General features: G+C 34.1%; 1 protein-coding gene across 2 annotated transcripts in view; it reads right to left on the reverse strand.

Annotated features, from left to right (window-relative positions):
* LOC150104209 (nardilysin-like) overlaps positions 1 to 25772 on the reverse strand; it is a 561456-nt gene that overhangs the window by 452480 nt on the left and 83204 nt on the right. For both annotated transcript variants that reach the window (XM_090396835.1, XM_090396833.1), the window contains exons 6-7: positions 25089 to 25184; positions 7950 to 8072 (exon numbers count right to left, since the gene is read on the reverse strand). In XM_090396835.1, the coding sequence (XP_090252961.1) occupies positions 7950 to 8072; positions 25089 to 25184 (219 nt within the window). The remainder of the gene's footprint in view (positions 1 to 7949; positions 8073 to 25088; positions 25185 to 25772) is intronic.

The following is a 25772-nucleotide window of genomic DNA, read 5'->3' on the forward strand; positions in this document are numbered from 1 at the left end:
TGACAACGACAAAAAAAAAAAAAAATGGACTTTCATTTATTCTTCAGCAGAAAAACATGGCAACAGCAGCACTGGAATCTTAGTTAGTGAAAAATTATATAATAAAATCTCTGCAATAGAGAAAATATCAAACAGAATATTATCCAAAACATTGGACTCTAACCCCTTCTTCCTCCTATCCAGGTTCTAGGCCAAGTGGCCTGTTCCAGACTCAGTCCATCTTTTTCTTGGTTGTCCCCCTATTCTTTTTCCCTCTAGGCTTATATGCTAAGATCTTTTTTTGGTAATCTTTCTCTCTGTATTCTTGATATATGGTCTAGCCTGTTTTTCCTATATTTAATCATCGAGTCTGTTATGGAATTAATTTTAAGATTTTTAATTATTTCACTATTTCCTTTATTTATCTAATATGGTTAGTTTTTCTGTTTTTCTAAGGAATTTCATTTCTGCTGCCTGAATTCTCTGTATATATCTCTTTCTCCAAAGGTCCATATCTCACTTCCATATAATAGTGTAGGTTTGGCTATTGTTTTGTAGACTCTAATTCTTGTGTGTTTTTGTACGTAGTTAGGTTTAAAAGTTCTATTAATTACTCCAGTGATTTTTATAAAGTTTATCATCTTAAAATCAATATATATTTCATTCATGTAAGATAGTTTGCAGTCTAAGCATTTAAAATTATTAACTTGTTCCATTATTTTATTATTTATTACTATTTTACTTCTGACAGGATTATTTCCGTGAAAAGCCATGACTTCAGTTTTCTCCGCTGACATTTCTAGGCCATATTGTTGAATAATATTATTTAAGATACAGATTGCTTTCTGCAATTTGTCTTCAGTCTTTCCAAAGATGATCTGATCATCAGCAGAGTAGTGCGTCTATTTTTGTATATCGATTAATTTGGAAGCATGTATTAACTTCTCTCCATTTTTTTTGATAATATTGTCCATATATATGTTAAATAATATGGGTGATAAAGGACAGCCTTGACGGACTCCTCTATTTATTGGTTTCCAAGTAAATATGGTATCATTTTGCTTTATTGTTATTTCATTATTATGGTATATGTTCGATGGAGCATTGTATAGTTGGTTTGGAATGTGATATTTCTTTAGGGTTTCCCATAGTTTATTTCTCAAAATTTTGTTCATTTACATTTCAGTTCTTCTCCCAGCTATGATTCTATATAGGATATTAATTTGTTTGTTAATATCTTTGCATAGATTTTATAACCTGTATTGAGAAGACTGAAGCCACGATAGTTATTGCAATCTGTTTTTTGTCCTTTTTTGTAAATTGGGATCACTAGAGCTCTACCCCATTTTGGAGGATTTTCCCTCTTTGTATATTTGGTTTATAAGTTTTAGAAATCTGGTATTAAATTCTTTATCTGCAAATTTAATAAGTTCTGTATTTATACTATCTGACTCTAACCCCAAGGCAACTATTACCTCAGTATATGCACCCACAGAAGTCACTGAAAAAGACAACAAATCTAAATTTTACAAAGAACTCGCTGCTTATCTTTCAAACCTCCCAATGCATAATTACGATATAATAGGCGGGGATTTTAACGCACAAATTGCAGCAGACTGAGCAGGATCCAACAGAAGTATAGAGCAATATACATATCACCACATGACAAATAACAATGGACATCTGCTTTCAGAACTTTGCAATGACAACAACTATAACATTCTCCACACCAAATTTCCTCACCATGGAAACAGAAAATGGACAGGAGAGCACTCAAATGGATCGAAATCCCAACTCGATCATATATTTATAAATGGTAAATGGGTTAGATCAATACAGAACTGTAGAACTTACAAAACCCTCTTTCTTAACTCAGATCACAGAATCATTAGTGCTCACATCAAGCTTCGGCTAACAGCTACCAACTCAAAGAAAACAGCAACAAGACATAAAATGGAACAGTTTAGATCTCTCAACCCGAAATAAGTATAAAGAAGTTCTATGAAATACAAAGAAGTTGTCAGCCTTGCAAATGATGAAAAAACCTAGTGCTGATGAGTAATAACACTGAAAATAATAACAACTTCAATCATTTAATCAAAGAACCTTCAGATTTCAATAGAATCACAGGATAAACCAGCAGAAAACTGGGTGTCACAGAATTCCATAAAACTGATTAATTACAGAAACAAACTCAAGCAAATAATGGGACAACTCAAAAGTGAACAGATAAAGTAAAACTTCAAGTTAATCAACAACCAAGTATATGAGTCCCTAAAAAGAAACAAAGAATCCCACATACAAAACATATGTCAAACTTTGGAGGATTATCATAGAAACCATAAGACTAAAGAAGCTTTTCAGATTGTGAAACATCTTAGTAATAAAGAAAGGAAACCCAAAAAAATAAGAATTAAAGATAAAGATGGTAAAATTAGGAATGTGTTAGAAGAGATAATCTCAGGCGGTATGGTCACTTAAACAGAATGGGAGAGGAAAGATTAGCAAAACAAGTATTCTCTGCCAGGTTGGCAGGAAAAAGACCCAGAAGAAGACCAAGATATAGGTGAATTGATACAATATATTTCTGTCTTCTGCCTTAGAAGACAGAAATATGAGATCTGATAATGTTAGAGTCTTGACAGGTAACAGATTGATTTGGAGGAAAATTGTAGATAGGAAGTTAGTAATGATGTAAATTTTTCATATAGTACTATCATATCCTGTACACCCCTTAAGGGTATATATGAGGAATTTGATGATGGTAAAACTAAAGATGACAAAGATAAAGAATTATCGGAATGGAAAAACTATTTTAATAGTTTACTTAACATTAAAAACATTGCAAACTTCAGTGCCCAGAATCAAAATACGTGAAGAAATACCTATAAAATGCAACAACTTCAGAATATTTTCCTCAATATATGCAATAATGCTCTCAGGATAGGGGAATTACCTCCCAAGTGGAAAGAAAGTATAATTATACCAATACCAAAAAAAGGAAAGCTAAATAAACCAGAAAGCTACCATGGAATAACTCTATTACCTATAGCTGTGAAACTTTACAATAAAATTATTCTTAATCATACAGAACCTCATATTTCCCCACTGTTAAGGAAAAATCAAGCACATTAGAACACATTCACAGCATAAGAAGACTATTGGAAGGTTCCAAAGGCAAGAAAGAATATTCCTCTTATCCTCAATTTCATAGACTTCACAAAGGCATTTGATTCCATTGGTAGAATAAACATGTTAAGTATTCTTAACTATTACAGTATTCCCAACAAATTATTGAAGCAATTGCAGCACCTTATCAAGATTTTCATGCCAGTGTTCTTGTCAATAGAGAATTGACAGAAAAATTTCCTATAGTAACAGGAGTTCTACAAGGAGACACCTTGGCACCCTTCCTTTTTATAATCACCCTAGACTACATTTTCACGATGGGTAAGGACGGATTCAGTGCAATGCTAACAAAAAATGATAAACGACTCTGTCTCAGTGATTTTAGCTATGCAGATGATATAGTGTTAATAGATTCATCTTTATTCAAGGTGCAACAACACTTTGACAAACCATGCCAAGCAGCAAGAATATTTGGATTGACAGTTAACTCAAATAAAACCAAAATACTCACAAAAGGTTCCATCATTACAGAACAATACCAAATTTTAGAAAAAGTAGAAGACATCGAATACTTAGGTTCAAATATAAATAATACTGCAAATGACATAATACTAAGAAAAGCGCTCAATGAACACAGGAATCTAAGAAATATATGAAAATCATCCCCTTCACCTTGGAAACAAAAATTAGGCTTTATAAAGCAACTTCTCAAGCTATCTTCTTATATGGTGGAGAAACATTGAATGTTTCCACCCAAAACGCAACAAAACCATTAATAGCTTCAATACAACCTGCTTAAGACTGTTACTTTGGTTACTCCTGGAAGGATCATATTTGTAATTCCACGATTTTAGAAGCAAACAAAAAACCCTCGATTGAAACCCAACGCAGACGTAAACTTGATTTTCTTGGACATAAACTGAGACATCCTCCTTCTCCATACTTCGACATCTTAGTTTTATACGCCCCATCAAATGGACTAAGATGGAGAGGTGCCACCAAATAAACAATTCTGGCAGCATATTAACCATCTTATCAGCACAGATACTCTTTCTCTACAAGAAATAACTCAACTGGCTCAAAACAGAGAAGCTTGGAAAACAACGTATAATAATTAACTTTTTCTTATTCATATTTATTTAGTTTTTTCCCTATTCACAAATTGTAAATAAACTATTATAATGATGGTACAACCCATTTTTGAGGGGGGGGGGAGGGAATTAGTAGGATACTGATAATCATCTTGTTCTTGTATCTGTTTTGAGATAAGTTGGGACTGAGGGATTTAAGTTCCTGGTTCCTCTTCACTATGTTATTGGAGATGTCTGCTACGTCCCTTTGCATGTAAACATGACATAAGAACAGAAATAAATGTATTCTGGATGTGTGAAGTAATTACTTTGAAAGATTGTTAAATGATAAAAAATAAAGGACAAAACAGGGGAATAAAATATTCAAGAGAAATGCAGAGAAGACGTACACATTAAAGAAACTATGAGAAACTGAAATGTGGAAAAGTAGCTGAAGTATTATTATTATTAAGATCTGATTTCCAAGGAGTGGGAGACCCACTCCTTGGGAGATACACACTATTGCATACATTGTTCATCCAACCATGCTTTAAAATGATTCAATGTGTCTACATTCACAACACACTCAAGGAATGCAGTCCACTCTTTATGCAAAGAACCTCCTCCTCACTCATCGAATTACACCCTCCTTACACAGTTTCCAGCGATGGCCTCGTGTTCTACCCACACCCCCTCTCCCATTCTATGAAAAATTTCTTCCATGTCAACCTGATAACAACCCCTGACTAGCTTATATAACTCAAGCATACCCCCCCACTCTTCCTCCTATTCAAGAAGCTCTGCAACATATTCTCTCAATCTGTCCTCATACTCCACATTCCAAAGACCACTGACCATCTTTGTGAATCTTCTCTGGACCCTTTCCAACATATCTTCATCACCATGAAAACCTGACAACCAAATCTGTGCACAATAATCCATATGAGGCTGATCAAGGCCTTACAATGGATCATAACTTCTCTATTTCTGCATGCCACAGTCCTCTGCATCATTTCCATTATCCAATGCCCCAGAATTTCAGATCCTTGTCAAGCATCACTCCTAGATGTCTCATCTCCTCTACTTCCATTAAAATTTTCCCATCAAGTGTACAAATTTTCATCCCATCGTTGCTTGAAAAATCTCAAAACCTTACACTTGGCAAATGAACTGACAGTTCCACTTACCTGCCCTTCTATTCAAATCCTCTTGTAAGGCCACAACATCCACTTGACTCTGCATTGCTCTCCAGTTTTGCATCGTCTGCAAACAGCTGCACATCACTTACTAAAGCCATCTCAAGATCATTGACATACAAATTGAACAACAATGGCCCCAAAACTGATCCCTGCAGCACACACCATTAATGACCTTTCTCTTTTAGGATACCGCACCCCTATATACAACTTTCTGATACATGTCAGACAGCCAGTCACCATTACAATTCAGAAGTCTGTTATCCAATTCCATCTGTTTCAATTTATTTAAGAGCTTGTCGTGTGGCAGTCTATCAAAAGCCTTTGCAAAGTCAGAGTACATAACTGTATATGCATTTCCCATGTCCAAGGTATTTGTTATAGTACATAAGTTAGTGAAACATGATCATCCCTTAACAAACCCATACTGATAACCACAGAGAATACTGCTGTTATCAACCCATTTCTTTATCCTACTTCTCACCAATCTCTCCAGTACCTTCACCACAACTCAAGATATACAGACCGGCCTATAATTTGAAGCTACAGCCTTATCACCTCCTTTATGCAGTGGAAAAATTTTACCCTCCTTCCACTCCCTTGGAACCTGTGCTGTTCAAGCAGGGCCGGATTTAGACTTGCTGAGGCCCTAAGCTATACAAAACCCAGAGGGTCCCCTACTGTTTTAAATTACATCAGCTGGTCTTTGTTTTTTTATTCGAGGCCCCGGCAGATTGCGAGGCCCTAAGCTGTAGCTTTTTTAGCTTATACGTAAATCCGGCACTGTGTTCAAGACTTTTATTAAACAGGTATGCCAATGCTGCTGCCAATTTCCTGAAACATTTCCTTAAGATAAGTGGTGATATGTCATAGAATCCTATCGCCTTATTGACACCAAGTTTATTTATTTATTCAATTACTTCCAGCTCACACACAATTAAGTCATCCTCTCCTATATCCTCTACACTTAAATTCCTCATGATTCCACACTGATCAGGAGGAAACACCTGAATATCCAATAATGTCTTCTGCAGCAGTTACCATTCTACCACTTTCATCCATTAACATCATCTTATCATTCTTCCTTCTACTTGCCACATATCTACAAAACTTTCTCTAGGTTTTGTAGATATGTGCTCATACTCTACTTTTGTTTTCCTTACTAACTGAGTTACTTTCCTCTCATTCTTTATACTCTTCATGTAACTGATTATTACCATTATTTATCTTGTACTTCCTCCAAAGTACTTATTTTTTTTCCATATTTCATGCTTAAGCTCCACATTCATCCATTTTACACCTACCTTATTCAGTCTTTTGGCCTCTGGAATACATTCACACATTCATGCTATTATGTATTTCTTTGTCAGGTATAAATGTTAGGTGCTTAGTGAAAAACAACTGATATGTATGCCAAGGAGCAAGATGGTTATTTCTTTACCACTCAACTCCTCATTCCATATTATAGCTCCAAGCTATCTCCTAAGCTTGTCATAATCACCAGCCTTATAATTCTACATATATCCTTTCCTCACAAAAGTCTAGATATGACTAGCCACAACACAGGTAAACACTACATGATCTCTTTCACCAACTGAAGGAAAGTGTGTTTATCTCACAATTACAAATTATATATGTCATAAATATATGACATTTTTGTTTGTTGCCAGAGTACTTGATAGCAAGTAGTGGTTGTGTAGAATGCCAGGGCTAATTTATGCTCTCTTCTTTTTTTAATGTCTTTTACATGTTCTGGCATGCAGATCTCTCCTGACCTTTCTGTCTGGCCTACATAACAAATGCCATAAGGGCAATGAATCTCATAGATGCCTGGTTTTTTCATGGGTGATGTGGAGGTTTTAGTGGATGTAGGAATCTTGATATTTTTTGTAAGCATAAAAAAAAAGCCACTTTTATGTTGTACTCGCAGAGCACAGCCACTTTGTCTGTGGCATTTTTGATGTAAAGGCATGACTGCATTTTGAAATCTTGTTTAAGTATCAAGATTCGCACATCTACCAAAACCTCCACATCACCCCATGAAAAAACCAGGTTAGTGCATGGGACCAAACCTTTCTGATCAGCTAGCACCAAATCCTGCTACCACTTTTTGATTGAAGGGAAACTAAGTACAGTGATTGTGTATGTGTGGTGTGTGGGGGGGGGGGGAATATTGAGGCCATGTGTGGATGGGAGAGTGGATTCTCTCTGTGAATACAATATGTTTTGTGGGTCTCTCATCCCTCAACTTCATGCCTCTATTTCTTGTTATCTCTTTCTTTCCACATAGAATGAATTACCACTCAAAGAAACACAATTTCACAAACCCACCTTTTACAGCTGCTGACTCTATACAAATCCCAACCAGGACCAAGAGTCTTTTTTGATATACTGATGAATTTTGACCAATGTCAAAAGTTGTCTCTCTTTTTCTGATAAGATCAAAAGCAGCATAGAACAGGAAACAATCTTCTTTGGTGTTTGATATGGAATTAGATGAAAAGAAAGCAATAATGAATAGTTAGAAGAAAATTGTAAAATAAAAATGTAGCTATACACATCACTTCATTATTACCTACAGATTGTACAACAAGCGTCATAGAATGTGCTGAATAATTCTCTGTCCAAAACTTCTGCAAACATTTATGTATATTGATTTTCTTCTTTTCTGGATTAACTTGGAGAGAGAGAGCATTACCTAAATTTAAAAGAAAAGAATTAATAATCAAATTATAAACTACAATTACTAGTACTATTCATGTTACAGTTTATAAAAAATATTCTTTAAAATTACAATCAATATATATATATATATAGACCTAAAAAAAAAAAATTAGCCACTGTACCTGTCCAGAAATAACAATACTATGCAGACATCAATTTTAAGCTTAAACACCATTTTAAGCAGCCAAAATTTCCAAACGATAATTTAAATCTTTTTATGATATATATGTGATCTTCAATATACAAGAAGTCATTTTCACAACACATTTTTTTTATTAAAAAGAACATATCAATAATATTTTCTTCATTTAAACTCCAGTTTTTTAAACTGGAGTTATAAAAAAAAAAAGGCATTCAAATTAAGTCACTCAATTAGACATAATAACCTTAAGCCTTATTCTTAGTTTTACTGATGGTAACAGAGTCTATTTCCTCTATTCATGTGATCTTGTAGTGAATTCAAATGCAAGTATTCGAATTATAAAATGATAATTGATATAGTCTTCAGGATATCAACACATCCAAGATTCATTTCTTGGCTAGATAATTGTTTTCGGTCTTCTAATTCAAATAGGTGCAACGAACCTATCATCATCAATGCTCAATGGTGCTTAATGCCGTTTTCATTACTTTTTCCCCATTCCTTTCTGTCCAGTGCCAGGTGGCTCAGTTCTCAGTTTCTAATTTATGTTGTTCATTCTTGCTGAACATTGAGGTTTTGATCTTTCTGCTATCATCCATTATGTCATTGAATTTTCTTCTAATTATCTGAAGCAACAGATTCTCATTTTGAGTTACTTTTCTGTGTAGATATTTATTTGTTACCCTTTGCATCTAAACCTAATTGTAAAACTTTCCTATAGCATATGGTTGGCACTTCCAGACCACAAGTTATTGGCATTAGTGAAACATGGCTGACAGAAGAGGATACAGCTAGTGAGATTGAATGTGAAGGGGGTGGTGTGTTCAGGAGTGACAGGGAGAATAAAATGGGGGGGGGGGTTATTGATGATAGCTGATGAGCTACAGCCAAGAAGAATAGAAGTGGAACTGCAGGATAGAGAAAAGAGCACGTTTGAGGCTATTTGGTGTGAGATTGAAATTAGCAGAACTAAATATACAGTTGGGTGCTGCTATAGACTGGGTGATGGAATAGATGGTGGAGATAGTATGCATAAGCAAATAGAAGAAATGAGCGGAAGGAGGGTAATTATTATGGGAGATTTCAACTATGGTAACATTGATTGGAAGGAGGAGAGGACACATGGGAGGAAGGAATTGGATTTTATGCGGTTATTAAGGGATAACTATCTGCGACAGCATGTAATGAAAAATACTAGGGGTCAAAGAGTGCCTGACCTGGTAATTGCATCTGAGAATTTGACTGTAACGAATATGACCACGTCGCCACCAATAGATGAGAGTGATCATAAGGTCTTGACTTGGGAGGTGGCTAAAGGTGTAGATTTTACAACTAGGACGTGGAATTATCGGGCTGGTAAGTATGACAAGCTTAGGAGATTGATTGGTTCAGTGCCGAGGCATGTACAACTGCAAGGGCTAGAAACTGATAGTGCATGGGAGGTAGTAAAGAAGTGTTTGCATGAAGCAATGGCTGACTGTATACCTAGAGTCCGAATAATAACTCAAGTAGGGGTTAAATGGATGAATAACACCATTAAGCTTGAGCTGCAAAAAAAGAAACAACTATGGAGGGAATTTAAGGAGAAAGGTAACCTGCAGGCACATGAACAATATAAAGTGCAGGCCAGAAGGGTAACGAGTGTGGTAAGAAAAGCAAAAAAGGATTATGAAAGAACATTGGCCATGCAGGCTAAGGAGAATCCTACTAAACAGTTTTTTCGATATGTTGCAAGTAAAAGAAAAAATGTATATGGTAGAATGATTTTAAAGAATGCCGATGGTAGGGAGATAGCCAACTCAGCTGATATAGTTGAATTACTGAGTGAATATTTTGCAAGAATATATCTTCCAGGTGGTGACAGTGCAAAAATGAATGAACCAATAGATTATACGGGAATTGTGGTCAATGAAGTGGAGGTGAGTAGTCTATTGCAAAACCTCAATGTCAATACATCTGTGGGATTGGATGGTATACCAGCTCGTGTCGTATGAGAAGCATCTAAAGAATTGTAAGTACCCTTGACCATTTTGTTTAATTTGAGTCTCTGTATGGGATAGTCCCAAGGGGGTGGAAAGAGGGTAAAATAGTTCCACTACAAAAAGAAGGTTCCAAGACTGATGTTGTAAACCAACCGATTAGCATATCAAGCATCGTTGTCAAGATCTTGGAGAATTTAGTCAAGAGAAGAATACAGGACTGGATAGATGAAAATGGGATACTGTATGGGGGAACAACATGGTTTTGTGAAGGGTAGATCATGCCTCAGTAACTTGCTCACATTTTATAACACGGTGACAGCTGAACTGGATAAGGGTAATGGGTTTACAGTGATTCTACTGGACCTTGCAAGGCCTTTGACAGGATACCACATGTTACTCTAATCAGTAAACTGGAGCAGATGGAGATGGATATAGGTTTGGTGAGATGGATAGGAGGGTGGTTGATGGAGAGATACCAGAGAGTGGTTTATTCAGGAGTGGAGTCCAAAAGATGGCTTGTGACTAGTGGTGTGCCGCAGGGTTCTGTTCTTGGACCACTACTTTTCAATTTGTTCATTAACGATATAGGAAAGGGTCTGAGAGGAAGTGTTCACTTGTTTGCTGATGATGCAAAGCTGAGTAGAGCAATTGTGAGTGCAAAGGATGTCAAAACTTTGCAGGATGATTTGGATAGTTTGGAGGACTGGACTAGGGAAAATGGATGTCAATTTAATGTGGCAAAGTGTAAGGTTATGCATTTTGGAGTGAAAAGATTAGCAGCAGTATATCACATTGGTGGACCCGTACTCCAGGAGATTGATGAGGCCAAGGATTTGGGAGTATTGGTGGATAGGGAGTTGAAGTTTAGGGGCACATTGCAAAAGTGGCCAAAACAGCTCATCAAATCACTTGGTTGCTGAAAAATACTTTAACAAGCAGAGACAAACAAGTTATTGTTCCTCTATATAGAGCTTTGATAAGACCCCATCTAGACTACTGTGCCCAGATATGGTTGCCAGGGTTTCTTCTTGATGGGGAGGAGGTGGAGAGGATCCAGAGACGAGTGACCAAGATGATAGCAGGTCTGTGGAATGAACCTTATGAGAACAGTTTGAAGATTTGTGGGTTACAAAAATTGGTTGATAGGCAGAAAAGGGGTGATATGATTGAGACATTCAAATTACTGAAGGGTTTCTATAGGATTAATCCAGAAGATATTTTTGAGAATAGGATTGGTGGTGGGAGGACGAGGGGCCATACATGGAAACTGGGCAAGAGTGTGGTTAGCAGGGGTGTTAGAACTAGGTTTTTTACTTGGAGAGTGGTGGATGAGTGGAATAAGTTGCCAGAGTCGGTTGTGGGTGCTGTGACTGTGAATGAGTTCAAGGCAAGGTATGATAGATACTGTGTGAATGTCGAATAGTTGCTCTTGACATGATGTTAGGGCCTCCCTCGACGAGTCTGTCGACTCCTTGGAGTTGCCCGAGATAAAAATAATAATAATAATATTCTTTCAAATGCCAGTTTTGCCCTGCAAAGTTTCTGCTCATTATCCACTGATTTTACAGTTAATGTTTTTTTTTGTTTTTTTTTTATCGATACCGCACAAGAGGTAGCAAAACCTATAGCACATCAGTGCCATAACTTAGATAGGAAAAATGAAAATAAGCCTACAGATAATAGATAAGATATGGAAAACTAAATCAATGAATGTCAAAACAAAGCTGACAGTAATGGAAACATGCATCTATAAAGAGTGCTCATAAATATGCATGTTTCAATTACTCTCAACTTTGTTTCGACATTCACTGATTTAGTTTTCTATATCTTATCCATTATCTATAGGCTTTCTTTCATTTTTGCTATCTAAGTTATGGCACTGATGTGCTATAGGTTCTGCTACCACTTGTGTACATTATCAATAAAAAAAGCATCAACTGTAAAATCAGTGCAATCAAAAAGAAAAGCTGATTGGAATTATGAAATCATAATATCTTTTTACAGTTAAATCTTATGTGATGTTCTTCTCTCCTGGTACGTGAAGCTTCTAACAGATCATTGTGTTAGAAGATCATCTAATGTTCACTGACTTTTATTCATCCTTTCATAGTCTTCTGATTGGTATTTTAGTACTTGGTTTCCATTTTTTGATTCATCAAATTATTCTTTTTTTACATTCTATCAACATGCTTTTGCCACTGATTTATCCTGTTTGCTATCCATTCATTTGTAAAGCAGACTTTTTCTTTTTTTCTTCGATTTTTACTAATTGTTTATATTTATATTTCTGTACTAGTGTTTACTATTACATTATTTCAATTAACTATTTCATTATTATTATTATTTATGAGTACTCCATGAAATCAAAAGACTCATTACAATACCTTTCCCATGAAAAGGCTTAGACGTTGGTTATACATTTTTTACTAAATAATTTAAGGAAATTACGTCAACTAGGATATACATTAAAATAAATTTTAATATACTTCAATATTTCGACAACGTCACATTGCCATTTTTCAAGAAACTTAAGAACAAGACAAGAACAAGAACTTCAGAACACAAGGACTACATCCAGTTTCACCAATACAGCCACTCTGGTCTTGCTGACCATGCGCTGGATACCTGCCATAGAATATGGTGGAAGAAAGCCACGATAATACACCGTAGTAAATACAAATATGAAAGCCTTTTCATGGAATCAGCTTCAGCCCTAAGAAACAATCCAAACCTCAACAAATTTGGCTGCATGAGACTGCCTCAAATTTGGGAAACCTACATCAGAATACTTTCAGCCCAATTGCCTAAGAATACCAACATTGCCCACTAGGGGGCACCATCAGGACTTTAGGAGAATAATAGCTTCCTGCTTCTTCCTCACTTACTGTTTGTTGTGCCTATGTGCGCGTGTCTTGTTCTTAAGTTTCTTGAAAATGGTAATGTGACGTTGCCGAAATATTGAAGTATATTAAAATTTATTTTAATGTATATCCTAGTTGACGTTGTAATTTCCTTAAATTATTTAGTAAAAAATAAAAAATACAATACCTATCACACATCTATATAAACTTATTCTCCATTTGGGTACTCACAACCACCTCTCGCAATCCATTCCACTCATTCAATACTCTCCAAGTAAAGAACCTGGTCCATACACCCTTACTAACCAAACTCTTAGACAAATTCCAAGCATAACCCCTTGTTTTTCCCTTTAGTAACTTATTAAGTTTCTACCATATCCTCCTTCACCTGTCAACTAAACTCTGCAACCCACATGCCTTTAATCTATCCTCATAGGGAACATTCCAAAGACCTGTCGTCAGCTTGGTCACTGGTTTCTGAATCCTCTCCACTCCAAGTCCCCTAGAAACTCAGGCGACCAAATCTGTGCACAATAATCAACAAGTAGCCAAATCATAGCCTTATAAAGAGGGATTATAACTTCCCTATCATTAATGTCAATGTGTTCTTCAACATCCAAGTAATCCTCTGAGCTATTCTGCTAACTCTTACAATATGTCCTCTGAATTTCAGATATCTATTGACCATCACTCCCAGATTCCTAGCCTCATCAATATGATACAGGGTATGTATCCTTTTCATCCCAAAGTGCATTACCTTACATTTTACAGCATTAAACTGACAATCATGGTCTTTTTCCCACACTGTCAATTTATTTAAGTCATCCTGCAAAATATCTATATCACCTTTATCAACTGCTCTCCTCTGCAGTTTTGCATCATCAGAAAACAACTGAATATTCCCCCACCCTCTCAAACGTCTATATCATTAATGTCAAAATTAAAGAGTAGTGGTTCTAGGACACTCTACTAATCACCCTCATTTATCTTGATTCCACTCTGCCATCTGATGTCAATCATCCCCCACCCCACCCATGCCACCAGCCTCATATCATTCCCATTTGCTCCAACTTATATAATAATTTTGCTAAGGCATTTGACAGATTACCACATGGAAAGTTCAGCAGTATCATAGTGTAGCTATTTCCTTTATCCAACTCTGCTGTCACGTTATAATAAAATGTAAATAAATTACTGAGGCAGGACCTCCCTTTTATAAAGCCATGCTGCCCCAATTTAAAGTATCATACCCTATCCACCCTTTCCTGAATTTTACTTTTAACCAACTTTTCCAATACTTGAACCATGTTTATGTAATGGAACTTACCTTCTTTCCACTCCATTTTCCAATGGAGTGGAAAGAAGAGCTGAGAGATTACATCACCTTTGTCAACTATTGAAGCCTCCGTAGCTCAGTCAGCATAAACAAAGTCCTTTAGTCGAAAAGACCTGGGTTCAATTCCCATCCATGACATGGGAAACCATTATCTGGTCTCTTTTGACTAAAGGTGAGTTAGCCGTTCTCATACGGAGATGGAGGGTTTTTTCACCAAGAAACTTGGATTTTTCGTCCCTCAGAACACACACAATCTACAGTCATAAATACTTGCAACAATGTGGAAGAGACAGGATTCTCACGACATTACACATTACTTACACCCATAGTCAATGATGAGTCACACCATGGTAGTCAACCTCCTGGACAGGAGATGACACATGATGATGATCAACTATTGCCCCCCCCCCCCAGTTTTCCATCATCAGCAAACTGAATACTCCACCCCCCCCCCCCTCAAATCTGATCTTAACTGTTCCAGCTCTTGTTTCAGATGTGTAAGTTAAAACTGACCTTATATTTTTATATATACTTGTCCTAATTGCAATATTTTTTTTTAACATACTGTTAAGCTTAAACATCCACAAATCTTATTTGATTTTAGTACTTGCTGTTATAATTCATTTTCTGCTATTCTTCCTAAATATTTAAAATTCCTCACTTGTTTGATTACTCTTCTGTTTAATTCTACATTACACCTGACTGACTAGTAATCATGAGTTGTTGTTTTTTTCTATTGATATTTCCATATTATATTTTTGACAAATATGTTGGAAATGAAATAATTCTTTTTTGTAAGTTATCCTGTGTGTATACTACCATTACTACATCATCTGCATAGCAGGTTAGATTTAATTATCAATTTTTATTCCATTCAACTTCTCAACTTTTAATTCTGTTATTATTTCACCATTAAAATTGTGAATAAGAAGTGAATTAATCACTGTCTTATTCCTTTCTTTTGTTTCATTATTGCAATACCTTATTACACATTATCTATAAATCTCTGTGATAAGTTTTTTTATTTTTCTTTTCATTTCATTATTATATTTAAAATACACTGTAATTTTATACTATTGAACACTATATGTAGATCTATAAAACACATAAAAACTGGAATGTTATATTCTATTGATTTTACTATTACTTCATTGCGAACATTGTGTCTCTGCAAGATCTTCCAGATCGAAATCCTTGTTGTTCGTATTTAATATCAGATTCATATCTAAGTTTTGTACATATTTCCAATGTGGTTGCTAAGTGATTATTTCTTTTAATTATTCAGATCTGTTTTTTTTTCCTTTTTTAAAAAATAGGCACTGTGGTGTTTTTCTCCCCCCATTCATCTGGTATTTATCTTGTAGAAACCACTAATAGTAAAGTGAAATATTTTTCTTCCTCCATATTTTAACAACTAATTCTGCATTTTTTTCTATTCTGGCTGTTTTTTCTAATTTTCTATTAAAATATTTTCTACTTGTTGTGATGTATTTCTAAGTCTTCTTCGTGTTTCAAGCTTTCGGTAAAGTTATTTTTCTCCATTTTCATATAATTTATTAAAGTGTTCTTACAAGAATTTTTGTTAAATTTTTATTTAATTCAGTTCCTTGGTTCCTAATACATCTACATATTGTTGATGTATTGGAGATGTATTAGTAAAACATCTCTATATTTACTTCTGTGTGCAATAAGTCATATTCAAGCTGTTTTGAACAGTTAACCCAAAATTCTCAATTTATTTCTCAGATTTTCAACCTTGTGTAATTTTCCATATTTTAATTTCTTCATTATATTTATCTTGTAGATATGATAAAAAGGCTTATTTTTTTTCCTTTGGTGATAATAGTTTAACTTCCTCTGGACACCAAGGAGTCCATCCCTTCCTTTTATTTCTAACTGTTCTCTTTCCTAAGAATTCATAACACTACTTATTTAACATTTTTTTAAAGATTTCCCAGCTTTGATTTTCTTTGTTTTCATTAAAACTGTTTTTGTTACACTGTTATTTTATTCTTCATTGATATATTGTTATTTATTTTCTGTAACAGTTCTATCCTAAACTTCTTTTCTACTATCTTAATGATCTGTATGTCACTTTTTTGCATTTTTTTTTCCAAAATTATAATTTTCCAATAAGTAATGCACAGTTTCTATATTAGCTGATGCAAAAACTTTAATATAATTTATTTCTTCAGATCTAATGTTTCTATTTGTTATTATATACTCTATGGTGGATAAATTTCCTAAGATATTTCCTCCATATTATTTTATGTGATGCTTTATGTATGAGTTATTTTCAATTTACTGTCTGTACAGAATTGTAATAATTCAATCCCATTTTCATTTTGCACTGGTTCATTAAATCTTTGACATATGCCTAGTATTAAATTGGATTTCCAATGGTGAAGTTATATCTTTGACTATAATGATCATTTCTTTAGTTTATCTAGAGTTTCTTGTAATTCTTTATAAAACGCATTTATTTCTGTTCCTTGTTTCTCCTCTTCAGGACCATAAACACCCATGAAATCTATTATGTCCTTTTTCAGCTTTAATCACATATGATTCTTTTTATTATATAGTTACCTTTTTTTATATTTTAACAGATATTAGTTATGTAGCATTACTGCTACTCCCACTTTTGCTTTTTACTTCCATACTTACTCTCCACTGTATCACATCAGAATGAGTGCCTCTCAATTGCAAAGATTTGGAAGATTCTCATCCTCGTAAATGGCAAGAAAGAGTACAATCCCCACTCTTCTCCCACTTTTTTTCTGTTTTAATATAATGATGTGTCATTCAATTCATTAACTAAATCTAATTTTTATTTCATATAACTTAATTTTAATTTTGGCTTTAACTGTAATTTTATTTTGTAACCACCTACAAAGTGGCATTCTGGCACATAAATCAGCTCTGTAAATAGGATTAACATTCTTTGTTATAGCTTCACTATGTGGGTGAAAGAGGATTTTCAATTGACATACCTTCAATTTGTTGGTACAATTTATTTTTGAATGGTAAGATATCCAGAAGGAATAACAAAATCAATAAATTTAATGATATTATTTATACTAAAGATGACTTAGTATTTGCAAATGCATTGGCAAAAATTCTATTATTGAAGTTATTTAACAGAAGTTATCCATTCTTTAATTTCTAGTATACTTCTATCCATTAACAATGCATCTTCTCTAAACAATCTGTCTTCCAGGATGAGAAATCCAAGTTTACAGAAGGAAAATCCTGCATGAGACTAATTAATTTGCCTCCAGATGAAAAGTCATTATAGAGGTTCTCTGCACCTTAGACATGACATGAATGCAAGTATTTCTAGCCAGAAGGCATTGTCATTACCAAATGAGCTAAAGCAGCACATATATAAATGATCTTTCATATAAAATTCACAATCCTGAAATCATTTTTAACACACTCCTTTGTACTCTCTATACTATAACAGAATCACAATGGAAACCAGCAGACCAGACCTGCGCACAATAGTCCAAGTGAGATCTTATCGTAAAGAGGCAAAATGACATTCTTACGTTTAGATGTTAAAGCTCGTTTCAGTATGACAATTATCTTTTGATTTGTATTTGCAATCTTTTCTACATAGCCACTGAACTTCTACTTCCTACCTACTAACGCTCCAAGATCACTAGCCTAAACAGTTTCTTCTAGCAAAATCCTACCTATATACGAGGGTGGTCTGAAAAGTTCTCTGCCTAACAATGAAAAAAACTAATTTATAATTTCAAAATTATTTTTATTTTTCAACATAATCTCCCTTAAGACTAATACATTTATTTCAGCAATACTCCAACACCATTATCCCATTCTTATAGTGGTTCTCAGTAAGATCTGCAAAATACCCCTCTACAGCTGCAATCACCTCTTGATTTGAAGAAAAATGCTGACCAGCGAGGAAGAGTTTTAGTTTTGAATACGAGGAAGCCAAATCTGGGGAATAGGGTGAATGTTCCAACAATTCATAGTACAGATCCCTTAATTTTCCCATTGCCAAAACACCTTTGTGGGCAGGTGCATTGTCCTGATGAAAGATGATTTTTTTCTTCTGCAAACCCGGTCTTTTCTCACAAATTTTTTTGTCTAGTCTGGTTAAAAGATCAGAATAATGTTCCCCAGTTATTGATTTACCCTTTTCAAGATAATTAATAAACAAAATGCCTTTAGCATCCCAAAACACCGATGCAATGATGTTCCCTGCTGATGGAACCGAATTTGTGTTCTCTGGCACTGAACAACTGGCTTTTGACTGCTTTTTGGACTCTGGTGTGTACTGGTGAATCCAAGTCTAATCAACAGTAATAAATTGACACACAAAATCAGTTTTATTCTTGTTAAAATGCTCCAAGCACTGTTCAGAGATTTTCATGCAAGTGCGTTTTTGATCTGCACAGCACCCATCTTGAGCAAAGCTTTTTCATTTGCAATTCTTCATGCAAAATATATCCTATGTTCTTTTGAAATACCTATAGTCTCAGCAATTTCACTTACTTTGACTCGCCGGTCATCCAATACAATATCGTGCACTGATCAATGATTTCTGGTGTAGTTACACTTTTTGGACATCCTTCACATGGATCATCTTCAAGGCTAGTACGGCCACGTTTAAACTCAGCATCCCATTTCTTAATTGTCAAAAACGAAGGAGAAGACTGCTCATAAACTTTTATGAACTTCAAATGAATTTCTTTTGCCATTAAACTTCTTTTATAAAGAATTTTATAACTGCACAATACTCAATTTTATCCATTTCAAGGGATACACACAACATTTTGGCTTCCGACAGCTGTATAAAAAACCTACTTGATAGAATGACTTGCAATTTCACATTGATGCTTATGACAGAAGTATTAACTTAGAAAAAAAAAAAAATCTTGCCGATAGTGTTGCCATTTATGGCTGAGGCCGAGAACTTTTCAGACGACTCACATTAAAGAGAGATCTTGTTGTAGTAATTCATTTTATAATAATATGAATCTGTTCATTTTCAGTAATAACAATGTTTGTGACACTCCTGAATAACAAAATCAATGGTCACCCTCTTTTTCTAAGCAATGTCAGAGAATGTACATGTACATCACCCCACCCTTTCTCAGAGAAAGGGGGGGATGTATATGTACTATAAGTAGTCAAGTACATTTATTCACAAACAATCAAACTCTACATGACTTTTAGCAAGGCAAGATTATCTAAATGCCTGTCAGAGTAAATTAAGCACAACTAGCTTTTAAGCAAAAAAAAAAAATTCTTCAGAATATAGATTTAATGTTTTTTTGTGAATAATTAAAAACATTATTTAAATTAAGGGAATATTTAATCCCACATTATTTCAAATCCGAATAAGAAAACTCTAAAATAGAAATCAAAGAGTTTCATGCTGAATATAGCAAACTATAAAAGTTCGGCGAGTCCAAGCGTGAGCAAACACCTGGGTGGTACAATACTGGGCAACTCGTTGTAAAGGTGGATAAAGCTAGGATTGCTATTCTTAGTATTTGCCCTAATGTAAAACTCATCCCCTAGGACGGTGTTTCTCAAACTTCAGATATCCACGGACCCCTTCTTAAATTTTCATTATTATCAAGTACCCCTAATTAATTAATTCAAAAACGAATAAATTAATTAAAATTAATAAATTAATTTAAAATATTAAAAAATTAAATATCTATTTTATTTGAATTTATATGTTCATAAACAAAATATATGATTTATTTTTAATAGAACAAACTTTATAAAGATACTATAAAGTTTTACTTACTTGAAATAATTTATCATCAGTGAGAGGAGTGAAATTACTTATGGTGAGATAAAATTTCAGCAAAATTTGGCTCTATAGTTGTTAATTTCAATCTCAGATGCAGTTCGACATCTATAATGCGATTCCTCTTCTTCGTCTTAATATCTACAAGGGCTGAAAATCCAACTTCGCACAGATATGAACTTGGAAATAGAAAAATGAACCTTAGAGCTTTATCTGTTAATTCAGGAAATTCATTCTGTATTCTACCTGCAACGCATAATAACGACTCTTATGTATATCGGATAACAATGTTTGTTTTATATTTTCAGCCATTTCAGTGATTCTTCGATGAACGGTACTATTTGAAAGACAAATCCTATCAAAAGATCTTTTTGCATTATCTCCGATCATAATTTCTGCTATTATTTTTGCTGCAGGCTTGACCAAAGTTTCACCAATTGTTTCCGCCTGCACCACTTTTTGCTATTAATAGCGACATACGATATGAAGCTTCTAAGGCCTTCATGTTTTCACTCCTGACACGATCGACATCACTTTTTGAGATTCTTTTAAATTTTTTAGTTTATTTTGAAAAAATTCGACAGGTTTGTCTTTGCGTTCATTATGTTTCGATTCAAAATGGTAATTTAACTTACATGGTTTCGTGCTTTCATTTTTTTAAAGTTTCACCGCAAATTACACATAATGGAATAGGTTCCTCTTCATTTCCCATCCATGAAAATCCACATTTCAAATAATTTATATCGTACTTACGAAGTTTTCTCATCTTCTTCCTAGTTGGTTCTTTAGAGATGTCAGACGACACACACTTTTCAATTTCACTTGATTCAGATACAATATCAACATTTTCTTGTTGCTGACAGCTACTTGTATCTACTATGTTCCTCTCTTTTGCGCATTTTAAAAATCCAGTCTTTAACCAGTGATCCATATTTAAGAATTTGAAATCTAAAAAAAATTACCGTATTTAACGAACAGTCCTTCAACAAATGGCTAGTGAAAGCAGAACTTGAAATAGACAGCAATGGTAGGCCAGTAGAGATAAAGCAGCTATAAAGACGTCCATATGATTGGTGCGGTATTAACAAAAGATCGCACTACTAATTGACAAAAGAAAGCCGACAGTTCAGTTGAAATGCTAATTCTCTTCAACCGAATTCCTTATATAATATCTGAAACACATTCACTATATATATTTCTTAGTTTTAACACGTTCACTCAAACAAAACCATATGTTGCCGGTGCACCATATGGTTTTGATTGTCTACTATACAGCATTTTATGTGGGAGGGGTCGTGCGATTCATTAGTTTCGTTTTTACCCAGTTGTCTCTAATTGCACTATTTGTTGAGAAACATATTACACAGCCTGCAGATGTCTCTGTACCTTATTCAGTGATACAATAGGAATGTTTTATGATCTCAAACTTAAATTTTATTCCATGCGTTAATGATGCATAGCCGAAAATTGCCACGGACTCCCTGAAGACCTTTCATGGACCCCCGGGGGTCTGCGTACCACACTTTGAGAAACACTGCCCTAGGAGATGTATGTTGTTTTACATTAAGGGAGATAGGGCACTACCCAGACCAGTTTCAACCTTTATTGAGGTCTCATCAGTGAGTAGGTAGACCAAATAATACCAAGATTATAGTATAGTATGGTAAAGTATTAAAGCTATAGTATTAATTAAACTATAGTAAAGTATTAAAGCTGTAAGGTATTAAAGCTATGATCACTATAATCTTGGTATTATTTGGTCTACCTACTCACTGATGAGACCTCAATAAAGGTTGAAATTGGTCTGGGTAGTGACTTATTTCATAGTCACTACCTAGACATTAAGGGAGACTACCTAATTCATAGGTAGTCTGCCTTAATGAAAAACAACATATCTCCTAGGACAGAGGTGTTCAACCTTTTTTACTACGCAAGCTACTTTTCTATAATAAGTTATTCTGCGATCTACTCTCTAATATAGATCACATTCCCCCCAACCTGATATCTGATTACGCACAAATAAACTAAAAAAAAAAATACGAAACTAAACACTTTATCTGTGTATTTAAAAATTTATTTATCGCTTCTAATTATTTTAATACAACTTCATGACTTTTAATGACTTCATTGTTTATTGATTTTAAATGTAAACTATTATGAATGTTTATTATCTCAAGTTCTACTTCAGCTTGGTTTATATCAAACAGCCCACTAATTTTATTTGAAATTTCTGTGATGTTCAAGTTTTCTTGAAATGGATTATTCATAAAAGATACAATCATTTCAGTTTTATTAAAATCTTTAAATCTTGAATTTATTTCTTCCTCAACTAATTCTATTTCACGAATAAATTCTTTTAAATCATAGCAAAGCATTTCTTGATTTTGTTCAAAAAATTTTAATAAATATGGGAGATGTCTAAATTCACAGTCATTTATATTTTGCTTTAATAAAAGTAAGTATTGTTGGAAAGTTTTTATTGAACTTAACATGTCAATTAAATTTTTATCTCTACCTTGTAACTCTAAATTTAAATTGCTTAATTTCGTACAGAAATCTACTAAAAATGATAAGTGTAACAACCATCTTTTATCACTCAATTGTGGATAAATATCTTCTTTTTCATCAAGAAAATTTTTATATCATTAATTAATACAAGAAATCTTTCTAAAAATTGACTTCTGCTGAGCCAGCGAACATTATTGTACAACAGAAGTTCCTTATCATCATCTACCTGTAATTTAAATAACCACTGTTGCAGGGCTTTTCCTCGAACAGAATTTACAATTTTAAATGTAATATCCAAAACATCTTTTGTGTTTAATCTTTTACTACACAGTACTTGTTGGTGAATAATACAGTGGTATGTTAAAAAATCTGGATATTTGTCATAGTTTTTACATAATGAAATGACGCCTGATTTATTACCTATCATTACAGGAGCACCATCAGTAGTAACAGACACAAGTTTAAAAAGCAGAAGTATGTGTTGTTTCACAAATTCATCAAATGGCAAAAAAATGCCTTCTCCCCTAGTCCTTCCCAATAATGGTATAATTTTCAAAAGTTCTTCTTTACTTGAATAATCTTGAAATACCATATGTATAAATACCATTAACTGAGCAATATCAGTGAAGTTGTTTGATTCATCAAATTGTAATGAAAACGCAATGTCTGACATCAACCTGGCCTGGAAATTTTTCTCCGGCAATTGGAACTTTTCCTTCTGGCAATTTGAAACCTTGTCTGTGGCCTAGAAGTAGTCTCTCTCTAGTGATGTCTTGAACTGAGAAGCTCCTTTCTGAAAGCTGGAAACTCCTCTCTCAAGCAACGTGGATCCGGGCAGTCTCTCTGACGGCGACTCTGGACCAGGTGGCCTCCTCTCTGACAGCAATTCTGGAACCAGGACCCCCTTCTGCTTGCTTCAGTCCCTTTTTATTAGGATTCCTCTGAGACCTCGCATGAAGTTTGGCAATCCCCAAAGAATCAGTATGAGTCTTTCATCTTAAGTTTCAAATTCGGCACGCCTTTTGTTCTCCTCTGCTTTCTTTTGATTGTAAGTTGCCGACCATCAGAAAGTTGTTTGAACTCTTTCTGACTGACTTTGGAGATGTTTACACTTAGAGCCTGCAAGCCTTTCTCATACATACAAGTTTCAATAACAATCTTTCTAATGCCGCATGTACAGCTGCAGCGACAAAAACATTGCCTTTGTTTTTAACACTCTAACATATTCTTATTAAAGAAGTATATACAGTTAGCTTCAAAAGAGTCATTTACAAAAACATCTAATATAAACTATACTGAGACAAACAAAGTTTATTTTTTTTTAAATATTCACATGGGACTTAACCCAAGTAAAAAATCGATGTAATATGCTTTGGAATATTTAATATTTAAGCTACAATTGAGTTTTTACACTTTGCTTATAATCGTATTCACTCGGCTCGCTGTTTGACTTCCACTGATCCAAATTAATTAATTTACCCGGACTTATTTGTACTACCAAGGTGTTTGCTCATGCTTGGAGTCACCAAACTTTTATAGTTTACTATATTTGGCATGAAACTCTTTGATTTCTATCTTAGAGTTTTCTAATTTGGCTTTGAAATAATGTGGGATTAAATATCCCCTTAATTTAAATAATTTTAACATCGCCAAAGTGAAGTCTTTTGGCTCTTTATTTCATTAATTTATCTGTGCACCTTTTTGACAACTTGTACTGTAAATTATGAAAGCTATTATAACTATAATCTTGGTATTATTTGGTTTACCGATTCACTGATGAGACCTCAATAAAGGTTGAAACTGGTCTGGGTAGTGACCTATCTCCCTTAATGTAAAACAACATACATCTCCTACGGGATGAGTTTTACATTAGGGCAAATACTAAGAATACCGATCCTAGCTTTATCCACCTTTACAACGAGTTGCCCGGTATTGTACCATCCAGGTGTTTGCTCACACTTGGACTTGCCGAACTTTTATAGTTTGCTATATTTGGCATGAAACTCTTTGATTTCTATCTTAGAGTTTTCTTATTTGGCTTTGAAATAATGTGGGATTAAATATCCCCTTAATTTAAATAATTTTAACATTGCCGAAGTGAATCCTTCTGGCTCTTTATTTCATTAATTAAAAACATAATTTTTTAACTACTTACAAAATACTAAATTCAAATATGACAATAAAAAACTAAATTAATGATAAAACATAGTTATAAAACAGTGAAATCAACACAATTATCACAAATACAACTTATAAATAATATATCATTATATTGACTTGCAATATATATAAAACTTTTTCATTTAACTTTATTCTATAAAATATCTCAACGAAATTATATGATAAGGATAAATATATATTCATACAAACCCCACATAAATTTTGCCATTGGGTGTCCATCTTTGGCAAAACTACCAAACAGCTGTTGTAAACGGCAAGTATCCACTGGCAGATTTAATTGAAACTCTGGAAGTAAAATAATCATTAAGTTGTTCAATGTTAACTAATGGATTATTATATAGAAAATAAAATACTGTTCAACTTTCATTTACAAATAAAATCATTCAAGATGACATCATCCAAGGATGACATGGAAGCTAAAAGCAATAAAAAAAAATATCACCAAATAATCTTTTAAATGTATGGAGTTCTCATTCAATAGTGGACATTACAAATAAAGCAAAGAAAACAACAACAAAAAAAAAAGGTTCAAACAGGTGGATGCCAAAAATGTGGGATCCCTTTCATAACTCTGTCTCCACTTTGTTTTCTCATATGGTTATCAGTCATTTGAGTCAGAGATTTTTTTTCTCCCCACAAATTAAATAGCTGGTTTCAAGATCAGGAACAATATGCCAAAGGCACATACTGTTTCAAATAACAGGGTCTGTAATAATCATTCCGTATTTTAGTACTGATGACTTTGGAAGTATTTCTTTTTGTTTCTATAATAAATTTAGTTTAATCTTTTATCCAAATGTAAGCAAACAAAGTTTGCGCCTGAAAATATCTTCAGGACTAAGGTAAGGTGGTACAACACCAGGCGACTCCGAG

Source organism: Typopeltis vanoorti, chromosome 8 (genome assembly GCF_054136105.1).
Source record: "Typopeltis vanoorti isolate ZY-2024b chromosome 8, IOZ_Tvanoo_1.0, whole genome shotgun sequence".
NCBI lineage: Eukaryota > Metazoa > Arthropoda > Arachnida > Uropygi > Thelyphonidae > Typopeltis > Typopeltis vanoorti.